The sequence below is a fragment of the Arvicanthis niloticus genome, chromosome 17 (genome assembly GCF_011762505.2).
Source record: "Arvicanthis niloticus isolate mArvNil1 chromosome 17, mArvNil1.pat.X, whole genome shotgun sequence".
NCBI classification, from domain to species: Eukaryota; Metazoa; Chordata; class Mammalia; order Rodentia; family Muridae; genus Arvicanthis; species Arvicanthis niloticus.
In genome coordinates, this window is record NC_047674.1 from 51,044,100 (window position 1) to 51,061,280 (window position 17,181).

General features: G+C 37.2%; 1 protein-coding gene across 3 annotated transcripts in view; it reads right to left on the reverse strand.

The window, feature by feature from the left end:
• The window catches only part of Cd2ap (CD2 associated protein), a 70,075-nt gene that overhangs the window by 34,005 nt on the left and 18,889 nt on the right, over positions 1 to 17,181 (reverse strand). For all 3 annotated transcript variants that reach the window (XM_034521713.2, XM_076915235.1, XM_076915233.1), the window contains exons 2-5: positions 16,366 to 16,526; positions 15,079 to 15,232; positions 7,429 to 7,529; positions 2,645 to 2,765 (exon numbers count right to left, since the gene is read on the reverse strand). In XM_034521713.2, the coding sequence (XP_034377604.1) occupies positions 2,645 to 2,765; positions 7,429 to 7,529; positions 15,079 to 15,232; positions 16,366 to 16,526 (537 nt within the window). The remainder of the gene's footprint in view (positions 1 to 2,644; positions 2,766 to 7,428; positions 7,530 to 15,078; positions 15,233 to 16,365; positions 16,527 to 17,181) is intronic.

Here is a 17,181-nt window from a genome sequence, read left to right on the forward strand (position 1 = left end):
AAAACTAAGAAATGCCTATTACCTTATTTCCTTTCCATGCCCTCCATGCATTAAATAGCGTTAAAAAAAAAAAAAAAAAAATATGAGCAGAAGCCCAACTGTGATTTTATTATAAAGTAGATAATCAGGAGTTCCAATTTCATTACCCTTAAAGATCGATACCAATGCCCTTAAAAGTTAAGTTTCACTCATTGGGCATCAATATGTCATACTATTCCACAAAATAGGTATATGGCAATTAACAAAAATTTATATATTCTAATAAGTAGTTTGCTTATACACACACACACACACACACACACACAGAGAGAGAGAGAGAGAGAGAGAGAGAGAGAGAGAGAGAGAGAGACGTTAACAAGGAAGAGTAAAGTCTACTTCAAGAAGAAATCAAACCAGGCGGTGGTGGCGCACGCCTTTAATCCCAGCACTTGGGAGGCAGAGGCAGGCAGATTTCTGAGTTCGAGGCCAGCCTGGTCTACAGAGTGAGTTCCAGGACAGCCTGGGCTATACAGAGAAATCCTGTCTTGAAACCCCCCCCCCCAAAAAAAAAAAAAGAAGAAGAAGAAATCAAATGGAAGACAACTGAAGTTAAAGGGTTGGAAGCTTCTGTTTCTTTATACAGAGCAGTCAGGAAAGGCATCAATACTGAAGTGATTAATAAAAAAAAAACTTAAATAAGACAAGAAGCCATCAGAATATTTGAAAGAGCCTTCCAAGCCCAGTGTGGTCACCACCCAAGCATTCTACATCCAAACTGAATCAAGTCGAAATGTGATTAGGTATAAGATGGCTGCTTCTTTACTTACTTTTTCTTGTTTTTACTTTTAAATACAACTATTTAAATTGTTTTAGGTACTAAGGTGGTCTGAATAGGAATGGCCACATTCCTGTTCAAATAGGAATAGACTACAGTTTACATACTTGGCCATAGGAAATGGCACTATTAGAAGAGGTAGCCTTCTAGGAGTAGGTGTGGCTTTGGTGGAGGAGGTGTGACACTAAGGCATAGATAGGCTTTAAAGTCTCAGAAACCCAAGCCACACCCAATGTGGCGCTCTCTTCCTGCCGCCTGTGGATCCAGATGTAGAACTCTCAGCTCCCTCTCCAACACCATGTCTGCCTGAACACTGCCATGCTTCTTGCCATGACAATAATAGACTAAACCTTTAAAACTGTAAGCTAGCCCCAGTTAAATGTTTTCCTTTATAAGAGCTGCCATGTTCATGGTGTCTCTTCAAAGCAATAGAAACCTTAAGACAAGTATTATAAATAAAGCTAAAAATTACTTAATGTACACAATCAGATATGCCTAAATTATATGCAAATTCTAGGCCATTTTAGAAAGAAACTGTAGTCCTCTGATATTCATGTCTGTATCGAACCTTAGAAGCTAGTCCCTCAAATACTAAACAAACAATGCATTTAATCCACTCAAGAAAGATCAAAACAACTGCTCTATACTCTCCAAAAGTCTCAATGCCCAGACAAGAAGATAGAAAATAAAGAAACAAGTCTAAAGACAAGAAATAATGTGTGTGGTCCTGAGATCAGAAGCAAGAAGTTATTACAAAAGCACAGCAGAACAACTGAAGAAGTCTAGAAATAAACTATGTGTGAAACAATATCAATATAAAGTGTCCTGATTTGATGGTGATAATAATGTAACTATGAGACTATCCTTGTTCTCAAAAAATTAGTAAGATTTTTAAAACAGACATAGAGCATGAGCAATAGTTAGCACAAGTGGAATTGTTAACAGTGCATATATCTGTGTAAATAATACACAAGCCGGGCAGTGGTGGCACATGCCTTTAATCCCAGCACTTGGAAGGCAGAGGCAGGCAGATTTCTGAGTTTGAGGCCAGCCTGGTCTACAGAGTGAGTTCCAGGACAGCCAGGGCTATACAGAGAAATCCTGTTTCTAAAAGAATATACGAGAACTCTTTCATTTTTATTTATTTATTTATTTATTTATTTATTTATTTATTTATTTATTTATGAGTTCACTGTAGCTGTCTTCACACACACCAGAAGAGGGCATCAGATCCCATTACAGGTGGTTGTGAGCCACCATGTGGTTGCTGGGAATTGAACTCAGGACCTCTGGAAGAGCAGTCAGTGCTCTTAACCACTGAGCCATCTCTCCAGCCCCCGAACTCTTTCATTTTTATGTTTACCCAAATTAAAAAGAAACATTTCTAGTACATGCCTGTAATCTCAGCACCTGGGAGGCTAAGGCAGAATTATCATCATGAATCTGAGGCCAATCTGGACTATAGTAAGACCCTGGTTCAGAAAAAAACAAGCAAACAAACAAATTTCTTCAAAAAATGATTTAGCTACAGAGAAAACAGAATCTGATAAGAATGCAGAAAATAAAAGTAAGATGTTACTGTAAATTTTCTAGATTATTAAGCTAGGCCATTTACAAACTCAGCAGTTTAAAAAGTAGTGCAGATAAGCAATAGGGTAAAATAGAATTAGGGAAATAAGAAGACGAAATTATTCGACCAGGTAATTTTTCCCTTTTAGTCCCATTATACTTTGTTTTCTAAAACTACATTAGCTGAAACTGACTAAACACGCACAGGAACCATTCCAAAAGATAAAGTCAGAGTCCAATCACTTCAGTGTCTCCACCAACCTGATTCTTCCTGAGCGTCGTGAGTTTCACCATCATCTGTGAACTCTAATTCTTTCACAAAGTTTGAGGGAAACAGTCCCAATTTATTGTTCAGGGTTCCACTCCACCAGCCTTCTTCTACCTGAAAAAGTTCACAGCTCAAAAGTAATAAAATTCTTTTAAGTAAAAACCTTCATTCTATTAAAAAAAAAAAATGGAGCTGTAAAAATAAATGACAGGTAATGATGTAAAAGAAGCACTTTTTAAAAAAGGGAATATGATGTAAGTGGATAAAGTCTAATTAATATTTCTAAAATAGTATCAGATTAGTCATGCTTAGAAATAATCATATTACTTGCATTTTGCAATGTTTACAAAGAGAACTTACAACCAATTACATCCTATGAAGCAAATATTTTTTACTAAACTGACAGATAACACAGTAATTATGCATTAACTGAGAAAGCACACAGCTCTTGACTGAAATAGCACTCACACATTACTGGGCCTTGCTTTATAAATATAACATATGTTTTAGTTTAAAATTTTTGTTTGAACAAAGTTTAATAACTTTAAGAATATTAATTCCCAGACTAGTGAAATGATTCATCAGGTAAGAGTACTTGCTCACCTTAACTATCTGAGTTTGATCCCTAAAAGCCACACAGTAGAAGAAAACTGACTCCCAAAAGTTGTCCTCTGACCTCTGTATGTGTGCCATAACACACACACACACACACACACACACACACACACACACACACACACTCAGAAATTAAGAATACAGAAAATCAGAGTTCAATTCCCAGGACCCACATCAGACAGCTCATCCCAGCTCTTGGAAATCAGACGCCTCCAACCACCTCAAGTGCCAGCACACACATGCACATAAACCCACACACATGTACATAATTAAAAATAAATTTTAAAAGAATAAAATGTAAAAGCATTTATAAAGATATAATTTCCTAAGTGTTACAAAATTTTATTTTCCCCTTTCAGCTAAACAATGACAAGATTATTTTGTCTTTTTTTCATTATTGTGTTCATTTTATGTGTATGAGTGTTTGCCTGAATGTTTGTCTAAGTACCACATGTATGTAACCCCTGCCCCACCCTACCCCCAGCCATAAGAGGGTGTCAGATGCCCTGGGATTGGAGTTACTGTGTGAGCTGCCTTGTGAATGCTATGAACTAAACTGGGATCTTCCAGAAGGGCAGCCACTACCGAGTCACCTCTACAACCCTGAAAAAAATTCACTTTCTTTTTTGGTTTTTTTGGTTTTTCGAGACAGGGTTTCTCTGTGTAGCCCTGGCTGTCCTGGAACTCACTTGGTAGACCAGGCTGGCCTCGAACTCAGAAATCCGCCTGCTTCTGCCTCCCAAGTAAAAATTTACTTTCGAAAGTTCATCTAACAAGTACCTCCTTCCAAACAGAAATAGTCTCATAAAACAAATTCTTTAACAAATCATTTATACTCACTAATAACAAGATTGCTCAATTTCCGTAAGTTAAAAAACATTCAGTAAATTGCTTTCAAATAAATAGTTTCTGCTATGAATGCTAAAGGGTTTTAGTAACAATAAATTTTGCCAAGTATACTACTCATTGTCGCCATTTACTTATCAGCATTACATGTGACATCACAGCTAGAAATATCTCATTTAAATAAATCATTTTCAATGTGATTAACCTTATAACTGAAAATAAACCTTCCTCTACATAAACTTATCTGGAGATCCTGGATCTCATTAAGTAGACTGGGCTGGTCTCAAACTCAGAGATCCACTTGTCTCAGCCCCCAGATTAAAGGCATGTGCCATCATGCCTAGCCTGAAAACCAACTTTTGATAAGTAATTCATGTAACAGGCACTCATTATGTACAAGTCATGATGTTACTGCTAGTTAAGAGATTCAAATCTTGCCTAAAAGAAATGGCTTCCTTGCTTTTGCTGAAACAGCTAAGTTGAGAGACTACAGCAATCCCAACTCTTTAATAAAACAATCTACACACATAGTTAGAATGCAATATAACTGTTAGGCTTGGCAGCACATGCCTTAAATCCCAGCACTCAAGAGAAAGAGTGCCATTCCAAGCCAGCCAAAACTACATACTATTTGTCTCAAAAAAAAAATAAAAAAAAAACCTAATAAAAATGCAATGTAAAAATAAGTGCTATAATCAAAGTGGAGATAAAGTGCAATAGGCACAAGCTTGAGAGTACCAGAACCTTCTCCCCTAAAAGCAAATGACCAAAAAGCTCAATAGTGAGCCACAGTAAAAAATCTTCTAGATAAAAAGCATGTGAAAATAAAGCACATCAAAATAACTGACAGTTACAGACAATGTAGTTGAAATACAAGTAGCTAGAATACAGTATATTTGGGATGGCAAAGTAAAGCAACAAGTATCAGGAGCTCAGAGGTTTTAGCAGACCTAAGGCAGTAAGAACCTGGGCACGATGACGTGTCTGACCATAGCACTCACCACACTGGGGTGGGGGAAGCTGCTTTGACTGTGAATGAGGCCAGACCAAGCTAAATTGTGAGTCCGAGGAAGTGGGCTAACAGAGTGAGACCCTGCCTCAAAGGATAAAAAACTAAAATAAAGGATTGAAATTATAGAAACACATTAAATGACAAAATACCACAGACACCAAGAAAGAACATCAACTCATTATTTAAACTCCAAATATCAGCGATTAGTTAAGAGTGATTTAATTAAGGAGTTCTTGGGAAGAAGGGTGGTAAAGAACACTAATTCACGCACAGCAATAATGAACTGGATATGGTGCTCATTTTTGTAATCCCAGAATGGAGGCTGAGGCAGGAGGACCACCAGTTTAAACCCAGTCTGAACTATGAGATCCTAGCTCTAAAAAGATGAAAAGACAAACTCAATTGAAAACAGAATGCAGTCTAGCCTGCTGGCACATGCCTGGAACACCAGTGCTCGGGAGGTAAAAAGAAAGGTGAATTTGAGGACAGCCTGAGCTATATAATCAGATCCTGGCTCAAAAACACCAAGGGCCCACTACGTGCAGAACCCTGAACTCAACTCCTCCATTAAGGGAGGAGAGGGGCTTTCAAGACGCAACAAGCTTTCAAGAGTCAACAAGCTTCACACATTCAAAATCAGGCCACTGCATGTCAGGCATATATGAAGATGACTTCAATAAGGTATCTCACACCACAAATGTGGTCTTGACACAATTCCCATCAAGAACTGATCATTTCTGTGCTCTACCCTTTCACTCTTGATAGCTTCTAAGTGGTTGCATCATTTCTGGACTCCAAGGCTAGACTGTAAAAAGTACTTCCTCATGTTTGCTGATACAGTTGCACTTAAGAGTTGTGAAAGTGCCATGCAAATCAAAGCACCCTCTATTCAAAATGTATTCCAGATTTCGGACTAGAGAATATTTACATTAACTTTACTGAAAATCTGAAGCTTTTTAATTATTATGTCAACAGGTTTCAGAATCTGGCCCATTTCAGAGATCTGATATATTGCCATACTCCAAATCCAACCAAACGGGAAGAACTCTTAAATAGCAGTTGTAGTCTTCAAGGCTGTCAGACATTAGGAGTAAATAAAGGAGCTCGCTTAAGAAGGCTCTCACCAGCCCTACTTCTAAACCTTTCTAGCTGAGGCCCCAGACATCACAGAACACAGAAAATCCAACCCTCCTAGCTGCATACTTGAGCCACACAACCCAGAAGCAAAATAACAGTTGTTTTTGCCACTAATTTTAGGGTAGCTTCTTATGTATCACGAGTAACAGCAATAAGCAATGTGATTCTCTGTGATTCAATCTCTACCTCTGAGAAATGAAGATAAATATTCCCTTCTGTTAGACTGAAGTTTAAAAGAAATAAATATGATATACTTATTATTCAGCACAGTACTTCTGACATAGCATAGGTTCAATAAACCTTAACTGGTATCACCATCAGATAACAACAGATCAGAACTCCCTTCTGTATAGTTATCCTAGAAGTTAACATAAACATTAGTCATAAATGAGAAATTATAACACAAAATCAATTTCTGTTACAATATATTTTATCAAATCACACTTTTGAAAACAGCACCTCCAACTTTCCAAATAAACTTCTAACTTTCCTTTAATGAGAAAAGCAGATGTAAGAAATTAAAAATATTTTCACATCGCATATGAAAATATTAAACTGTGAAAAAAGCATGTTTGGCTAGTATTTAAATGGAACAATTCAAATAAGACAGACTTCAGAGCAATTTCAGTATTGCACTCCTAAATCATTAAGAAGGAATTTTTCTGTTACTACTTTGTGCCAATAGCAAATTCAGAATCAAAGATAAGGCTCTCCAATGTTTGAGGTTATTTAAATAACATTAATTTTATTTTTTAGCACTATTATAGTGGTGTGTGAGTATGGCTGTGTGCATGCAATGTGCAGAAGAGGTCAGAAAGGAACATGGTAAAATCTCTCTCTCTCTCTCTCTCTCTCTCTCTCTCTCTCTCTCTCTCTCTCTCTCTCTCTCTGCCTTTATATGGGTTCCAAGGATGGACCTTAGATAGACAGGCTTGGGTGAGCAATCTTCCCAACAGAAAAATTTTACTAGTTTTACGCTTAAAAAATGTTTGTTTTTATTCCTTAAGGCAAACACAAATATTATATAGCAAAGACAAGTATAAAATTGTGTCTTTAAATTTGCTTTTCTGGCATAAATTTTCACTAATTTGTCTATTTTGACAAAGCCCTCCTCTAGAAGCCACACCATCAAGCTGCTACACTACTGCCCATGTACACAGTCCTTACCTCTTCAATGAAATCAATGACATCCCCCACAGTCAGTTCCAGTTCGTCCTCATTTTGTGGAGAGTAGTCAAAAAGAACTTTACACTGACGCTTTTTTGTCTCTACAAGAAATTATTTTTAAAAATAGGTTATAAGAAAGATCTTTTAAAAAAAATGGCACCTTTAGTCACATACCACAATTATATGATGTGTAAGGAAAAAAGCAAATGATTTAAACAGCTAATCACAAACAACACTGGGTGATTTTCAAACACTTCTCCCACAATATATGTTCATTGCCAGATAATGTGCAATGCTTTTCGTAATAGAAAACATGGATACGCCTAGTCCCTCTAATTACACAAAAGCAAAATATCCAAAACCAACTTTTAAGACTACAAAGACATTTTGACAATAAAATTATTGTAGGCAAGCTCCTCCCATGGTGATTTTCAGATTACTTATTGATCAAAGCCTAGGACTATTTAAAATGCAGTACTCTTAAGCAGTTGTTAAAAGGAAGGCAAGATGGCTAAAGAGAAGCACCCAGCACTCCCTGCACAAAAGAAAGAGGGGGAGGGGAATGGAACAGAAGAGAAGGAAGGAGGAAGCAGGCTGGCAACAGGTAACAGATGTACAGCTGCATGTTGAGATGACAAACAGCATTCAAACACAGAAAACCAAAAGTCTTGTAAAGTCTAAAGCTGCAGAGTGAGAGAGAAAAATATCCCAACATCCAAGTCCCTAGCTCTGCAGCTTAGAACCCTTTCCCCTCTGCTGGGATAAAGGTGAAAAAGAATCAGAAAACTATCAGCACAGACACTAGCACTCCTACCTATGTCTCACAACCCTGGAAATTTACATTCTAAAGAGAATATGAAATATGCCCACTAGCTCCCTAGAATGCTGTGACCAGGAGGCTTCTTGAAAACATTATTTTCTGAATCTGGACAGACATGTTTCAGGGGGTCAGACTTGACCTAGTGAAAAGACACTAATACAAATCTATTTAAAGAAAGGTATACTAAGAGAATCCAGTGTAAGGGAGAGAGTGGAGGGCAAGGTGTTAGCCACAAAAACTAAACGATTAGAGAGCCCAGCAACTGAGATGAGAGTGCGGTTAATCACAAGTAGACTTCCTCTCATTCTCAACTCCACACAGGAGGTTCCTATCTCTAACGAGATGAAGACAAGAGCTCCAAGATGGTTCTCAACCCACACAGGTACACTGGGGCAGTTTCAAGTAACATCATTACAACTTAAGTCATTGGTTCAAAGCTAACATTGTCAGAGAAATTCAATTATGTCTGTATGTGTTCTTCTTTCTCCTCTATTTCTGTCTGCACCTAAAACTAAGCTGCACAGTTCTAGCTACAACCATTCCTGCAATAGCCCTGGTAGATGGTACAAAGGAGAAAAGCCCAACTCAAGCAAGCATGCATACCAAGGGAAAAGGACTATAAGGTTTCACACCTGAATGGGCATACCTATAGCAGCAGAACCGAGAAATTTAACTGTCTGTTTCTATCACTACTACAGTATCCACTGTATCAGTCTTTACCACATCTTGTACAATCATACACAGTGGCAGAGAGGAATGCTTTCTTTCTGTTCTAACCTTCCTAGAGAACCACTGGACTTGTACCAACCACTATTTGGACTCTATATAATTACTAGAGCTGCATATTCAAATAAGAGAGTCAGTATAAACAGTGCCTGAGAAAAACCTCCATTACCAAAAGGATTACCTCTCCCAGTGTAGGAAGGACTTACACCACACAGGATGTATTCCACCACACAAAGCCTGGACTCCTCAGTATCTCTACTCCCATGTCACCAGCAGAAGTGGCTCTCTCTAATTCCAATTCTAAGCAATGGTTATGCCCAACCTCCATAATCTCACCAAAAGAAACTCTTAAGGAATAGAGAATGACAACATTATGTACCAGCTGGAAGTAAATGCACTAAGATTTATCTTCAATGAAGTAGAGGAGTTACTCATTTTACCAGACATACAAATCTAAGTAGAAAGAAAAATTATGAAAGACAAAGTAACTTAGCATTCTAAAAACAGAGCAAAGCTCTGCAACAGACTCAAAATATACTGAACAAGACAAAATTCCAGATAAAGAAATAATGTCAAAGAACTTAAGATAATGTTTTGTTGTTGTTTAAGTTTAATGAGATCCAAAGAAATATAGATGGAATGATTAAGAAAACTTTAGAGCTGGGCAGTGGTGGCGCACGCCTTTAATCCCAGCACTTGGGAGGCAGAGGCAGGCAGATTTCTGAGTTCTAGGCCAGCCTGGTCTACAGAGTGAGTTCCAGGACAGCCACGGCTACTTGGAGAAACCCTGTCTCGAAAAACCAAAAAACCAAAAAACCAAAAAAAAAAAAAAAAAAAAAAGAAAGAAAGAAAGAAAGAAAAAAGAAAAAAGAAAAAGAAAACCTTAGAAAAAGAAGGCAACAAATGAATGAGATGTTCATCAAACAGACAGAGATTTTTTAATTAAGGAAGAGAAAAACTATCAGAATTTGAAGATCTGATTTTTGAAGCAACACATTTGGATAAAAATATAAAAACTAAGAGTGAAAAAATGGACATGAAAGATTTGGAGGGTATCATTAAAGATCAAACATGTATGTCATCAACAGATTCAAACAAACATTTTAAAAGAGTAAGGTCAAAGCAAACCAAATGAAATAGCAGAAAATTTCCCTAATTTGGAGAAAGGCATGCACAATCAGGGACATTTAACTCCCAACAGGCAGAAAAGATCCTCTCTACAAAACATCACATATGCAACCTGTCAAAGGGACACCACAAGAAAGACTTAAAACTTACAAGAGAAAAATGTCAGATCACATTGAAGGATAATTGTATTGGACTAATGGTAGACTTATCAACGGAAATCCTGAAGGCCAGACAGGTACGGCGGGTATAGTGGGTGGGCAGTGAATCAAGAGTTCAAAGTTTACTGTACTTAAGAGCTTGTCTCAAATTAAATAGACAATGAGTACCAGAAAAGCATCAAATGAAGTTACTTCAATACAATTACAGCAGGAACAATTTCAATACCACACTGTCATCAATTCACAGATCAACTGGTCACAAACCAGAAGAGAGAAGTGGAAACAGATTTATTCAAGATAGGACTAGAGATAAACAGAGTAGACACTTTGTCTCAGTATCTCCATCCACAATGGAGATTAGCCATTAATGGCTTTGAGCAGAAAAGATAAAAATTCCCTGCTTTTTCCTGTACTAGGCAGGTGGATTCATCCTTAGGGTTTAATCTCTTTCCTTTTTCTTAGAAAATTATGCCAAAGGCCAGAAAGATGGCTCAGCAGGTAAACGTACTTGCCTCCAAGCCTAACACCCAAAGTTTGATCCCTGGAAAGTGGAAGGAAAAATGACTGGAGAAGGAAGATGGAGCTGCTTTCTCCTACTCTGCACTGAGTATGGGAGCAGACGGAAGAGTAGCCACGCTATTTTTACTTTCCTGGCAAAGCACTATTTAAGTATCTTTCTTAGTAGTCCTATGATCTTTAAATATTAGGTAAAATAAATATCATATTATCTCTTTTTCACTACTTAGCTACAGTATTTCCTGTGGGAATATTAATATTTTAGAGCCCATGGTACAATAATACTGCATTTCTAACAAGTTTCCAGGAAGCATTTTTCTGCTAAGCTAAGAAAACAGACTTTGAAAATAAAAAATAGTATTTTACTAACTACAAGCATCTGAGTTCTCAATTCAAGCCTGGTGCCAACCAACCAACCACAATTTTCAAATATATACTGCCCACTTTATTTTACGCTCTCCAATCCCACTTGACTGCCCCTGAACTTGTCATCCTCTTGCCTCAGCTTTTTCCATCCGTGATCATCTCTGAATAACTTACTTCAAAACCTAAAGTAAAATTTTATTTTCACTTATGTGTTTCCATTTGTCAGAGAATGAGTTTGTAAACAACCTGAAATATATTTTAGAGTTATATATATTTGCCTCTCACCATTTCTACATTTTATTCTTTTAAATGTTTTACTCAGCCTACTTATAACAACACACATTGTCAGGATTCAGTGATGTTCATAGATGTGCAGTGATTACGTCCAGCTAGCCCACACTCGCCACAGGCCCCAGTAATCCTTTTCTAGTCTACTTTCAAGTCTCTTTTGCTACATATGGCAGAATTTCATTCTTATTTTGAACCAAATAATATACCATTATATACTTAATGTGTTATTGTCTTTACCTCATTATCACTTAGCTGATGGACATTTAATTGATATTGTTATTATTTCAATACTGGAAATGGTGCTGCTTAAACACAGGTATACATGTATGTAATTTGTACGCTGCTTCCTTTCTTTCTGATACATAATTCAAGAATATAGTTGGATTTATAGTACTTTGATTTGTTTGTGAAAGGGTCCTGGTTGAAATCCAGACTTACACTGAACTTAGGACCAATAGCCACTCTGTTTCTCAAATTGGCTGGACTAATTTACATAACACCAACAGTGTACACATCCTCCTTTTTTCCACATTTTCATGTTTTTTGTAACAACTGTTATAACTAGGATAAAATGGTGTATTTTACTTGCTAACACTTATACCTAAACTGAGAGGAACTGTGATAGTGTGGATTAGAATTGTTCCCCACAGGCTTGAGTAATTGAAAAAGTGGTTTCCACAGTTAGTACTGTTTGGGTAGGTATGGCCTTACTACAGGAAACATATTATGGCTTCACTCTAATTTTAGTTCTCTGTCTGTACTTCATGCTTGCAGTTGAATATATGAGTTCTCAGCCTCCTCTTCCAGCTGCCATGACTCCCTGCTGTGAAGTCTTACCCCTCTAGAGCTCCTGGCCAAAATAAACTCATTCTTAAAATTGCCTTTGATTGTGGAATTTTATTACATCAACAGAAAAGTAATAACTTTGCCTAGCTCCAGCTGGGATCTACTCCTATAATATCCTTAGTCAGCTGGAAAAAAAAAAAAAAAAAAAAACCACAACAACAAAACAAAAGAAAAGGCCCACCTATCACCCCACCTCATGCTCAGATACATATACCCAAAGAAAGGGGTGTTCTGGTTTAGTATCCCTGGCCTTTAAATCTGTCTAGCCTGTGCTAAAGAAGAAACATTGTCTTTTTACACCTAGAATTAAGAGTTACAGAGTTTATAATGGGCAGAGATCATAAAACACTCTTCCACTGGTTTGAAAATTCACAGAGCACAGAAACTGCACACAATAGCTCTATGCTGCTCCACTCCACTATTTGTCATCAATCTCCAGAAGTTCACAGTCCAGGCCCACTAAAGTAGCTAAAACTGTCCAGTAGAAAGCAGGGCAAGTGATGTACAAACACTACTGGAATATCACAATTTTCTGGGGGCATAACGGATTTAAAATAAACTTTCAATTGGTCTAGTTATTAAGAAATCTTCACTTTTCACCCCCCCCCAAAAAAAAATCTTTTGTGGTGTAACCCAGAACCCAGTGCTATAACCCAGGAAGCAGCAGTTTTCTTAATGGGCAATGACATGGAAAATACCACTGTGATAAGGGAGGCTGTACAAATATCATTAACACTGAACATGGAGTTTGGCAGGTTTTTTAAATGTTAAAAGATTTACTATACATAATCATAAACACTGTAATCATTCACACATGTTTAATACTTTATATTTTTAAACGGCAGTCTTTGAGAATGGTATTGTTGCCTCTTTTCTTAAATGAGGTTATGGGAAAAAAAAAAAAAAACAAACAAACAAACAAACAAAAAAACCCTCAAGTAAATTTAAGGGATCTTGGGCCATAAAAGTAATTAAATTTCTGTAATTTAAAATATGCTGGCACAATAACCCTACAGGTGCAATAGTGGTACCCATTCCTTGGTAGTAACCAACAGCTCTCTAATTGAACTTAGGTCCCATTTAGTACCATATGCCTTGTACTGGTAAACCTAGTGCTCACTGCTTTTAAAATCATGGTTAGTCAAAAGAGAACCTACAACCACAAATTTACTAAACCAGCATCATCCCTAAAAACAATCCATAAACATCTGTCCTTATACCACAGATAAGCGTAGTCTCCATGCCTCATCAAGGAAACCTCTAGAGAAAACCACAACCATTCAAAATGCAGAGTTGTGATGGCCCATCCCAATGGATTCACGTATAGAATCCAGAGCCTAAGGCTCAGGAAACACTGCAGAATAGAAGGCAAAAAGATTTTAAGAGCCAAAGGATCAGTCTGCTGTGAGATTGTGTCTCTTTATCAGAAACTACACCCATGAAGCCTCATCATATAACCACCTGAACATGAGGTATACAAGGATGACACCAATAAGCATGCCAAACTGAATGGTGAAAACACCTGAGGCCTCAAACCTACACAGGTAACTACAGGCAAATGAATAATAGGGGCAGGAGAAGCGGACCTTCCCAGGGAAGAGTACATCAATTAGTTATCTGGTACCAAACAATGAAAACATACACACATACAAGTAGCATTGTGTGAACTCAATGGATTATATTTAGAAATATCTATGTATGGACAAAAACATACATGCATGCAATAACAATGAAAAACCACCAACTTGGTCTACAGAGGAGTTCCAGAACAGCCAAGGCTATACAGAAAAATGTCTTAAAAAAAAAAAAAAAAACAAAAACAAAAAAACAAACAAAAAAAAAAATGAAAAGCAAGGCCATGAATTTGAAACAATCAAGGAGAGCATACAGGAAGGCTTGGAGGGAGGAGAGCAAAGGGAGAAATGTTGTAATTAAATTATAATCTCAAATATAAACAAAACATAAAAGATATAGGGTAGAGGAGATACGTCAGTGGGTAATAGTGCTTGTTGCCCACACACCGGCTTAATTCCTATGTCCCATATAACGCTGGGGAGAAAAACAGCTCCACAATATTGTCCTCTAATCTGCACTCAATACCCCCACACACAATGGTTTGGTTTTTTTTTAAATAAGACATGGTACTCTTTCTGTGTCAATTTTTTCCTAATTTATTTACAGATGAAGAACTTGTCAGGACTGGTGAGGTCTGAGAGGTTAAAAGCACTGGCTGCGATTCCAGAGGTCCTGTGTTTAATTCCCAGCAGCCACATGCAACCATCTGTACTGAGATTTACTGCCCTCCTCTAACCTGCAGGCATGTATGTACTCCTAAAATACATGTATACATAATAAATAAACAAATATTAAAAAAAAAAAAAAAAAAAAAAAAAAAAACTTGCCAGAGCAGGAGAATCAAATCTGGGGCCAACATAAACATAGCAAGACTCTATTTCAAAAGAAAAGGAAAAAAGAAGAAAAACTAGCAGATACCTCAACATGTAAGTAAGTACTATTAAATACAATCAATACATTAATCATTCAGACACAATACGAGGTAAATCTGAGATCTTCTCATTTATAGCTCCTGTATAAGGCTACCAGCTACTCTGCTGGGTCTTCAATGTTACTGACTTGACATGACTAGCATAGAAACTAATGTGCCAACCATCAACACATTAGATAACTTAAGAGTTTCTGCAGTTGGCTACAGAAGACTGAACTCATCTTTCTGAATTCATGAACAATCAAAATATCATACTTTGACATAACTAAGTAAGGAAGAAATTGTTTACATACTCTTCTTAATAGCTTTGGCTTGTGGATGTGGCTGAATTCCTCCAGCTGGAAGTCCGTAAGTGCTGATTCGCTGTACAAGACTCGCTACATTTCCATGCCTTTCCCGTTTGATGGGCAAATTATCATCCTTGGGCTCTGTCTCTCGCTTAATTTCCTAAAAAGAGAAAAACTGGTTTTTAAAAAAAAAAACAAGATTAAGTATATCTTATTCAAATTACATTCTTAAATGTATTTCTGTACTTTTTCTTTTTTTGAATGTAGCTTAGTTTAGCCTAGTCTGGAACATACTGTGTAGCCAAGCTAGCCTAGAACATGTAGCCATCCTCTCACCTGAGCATCCCTATTCTTGGGCTGCTCAAATATAACATGCCAAGACACAGCCATAATGAAATAAAGCATGACCTAACTTCTTTCTAAGCTTTTGTTGTGCTCCAATGTGTCTGAAGAATGCAGATTTTGCTGACCATGACAAAGTATAAGTTTACATCTTAGTGAAACTAGAAAAAAAGTAGAGGGGCAACCCCTCACTCTAGCATACACCAGAAACATCCTAAAATACATAAATTAATAACACAAGTTTTAAGTCATAATCATTAACATATATAGAAAACAAAGCTAATTATCAATTATACTTAAATTCACTGTGTTCTCTTTTCTTCTCTAACACTGTCAAATTTTTATTAGTTTATAATAATCTTAAGTATCTTAAAGCCTATTTCCTAAACTAAAAGAATGTTTAGCAGGTTAATCTCTTTAACTCAAAAGTGAGGTCTAATGTATTCTCAGCAGGGTTAGGGAAGCAGCAAAGCCGGGCATGGAGGTGTCACCCTTCAATCCCAGCACTACAGAGGCAGAAGCAGGAGGGTATCTGTGAATACAAAGCCAGCCTCATCTACACTCAAGTTTCAAGACAGCCAGAACATAGAGAGACTCTGTCTGTAACAAAAGAAAGGAAGGAAGGTAGGAAGAAAAGTGAGTAGGGAGGGGGAGGAAGGAATGAGAGAAAGGCAATAAAATACAATGGAAGACTTGTGGGACAATTCTGAGATACCAACGTAAAGAGTGACCCAACTGTTATCTATGGTTTAAAAAGACAAGACAAACAGGTAGATACATGCACAAACAAGCACAAAGATACACATACACAGCATTATTGTACAGCAGGATACCAATCACAAATGTACTTGTACCTGTATTTTTCTAAATGTAAAAGTTTTAAAGTATTTTCACTTTAAACATATGCATTTATTTCTTGACATATATACTTAATTAACTGACAATACTTACCTTAACAAAATTGTCAGGGAACATGCCTCTCCTCCCATTTAGTTCTCCTTCTAGCCATCCTTCCTCCTGTAGTTTTTTCACATTTCTGATGATTTCCCCAACTCGGATAGTTAACTCATCATCATGTACAGCATCGTAGTCATACTCCACAATATAGTCAACTAAAAAAAGGAGAAAATAAATGTCTAAAATCTAATTCACAAAATTACTATAAACCATACTAACAAGCGTTGACCTACAGAATCTGTGTAGCAGCAACTAATACTGCAAAGATGTCAGGCTTCTCCTTGTGGTACTAAATACCAGAGCACATCAGCAAAGCCCTTGATTATCTAAGTACAGACCATAGTGCATATATAATGCACATTCATTACATATTGCATTCTTATACTTCAGCTTTGTGGTATAAGATGTCCCATATAAGGCTGCCCTTATATGCCTATCTTTATAAAATTTCTTGAGTGTGACCTATGACAGACTTGTAACCAAAAAGAGTATGACAAAGATGATGGACTGTGTGGAATGAATGAATATTGTAACGGCCATGTTGCTTCTTACTAACTGGCTCTGAAGACACAAACCACCATGTTAATATGCTGCAAATGAGGAAATGAGGCAAAACCTCCGCTAGGTCCCTCACTATAATAAAGCAAAGGACCTGAATGATGACAACCATCACATGAGTTTAGAAATGATCCATCCACGGAAGAACCCCTGGTGAGAACCCAACCCTGGTGAACATATTCAATGCAGCCTTCGGAAACCCCAACCAACACAGTCCCCAGACTCTGAAACCACAGGAACAAATAACTATAT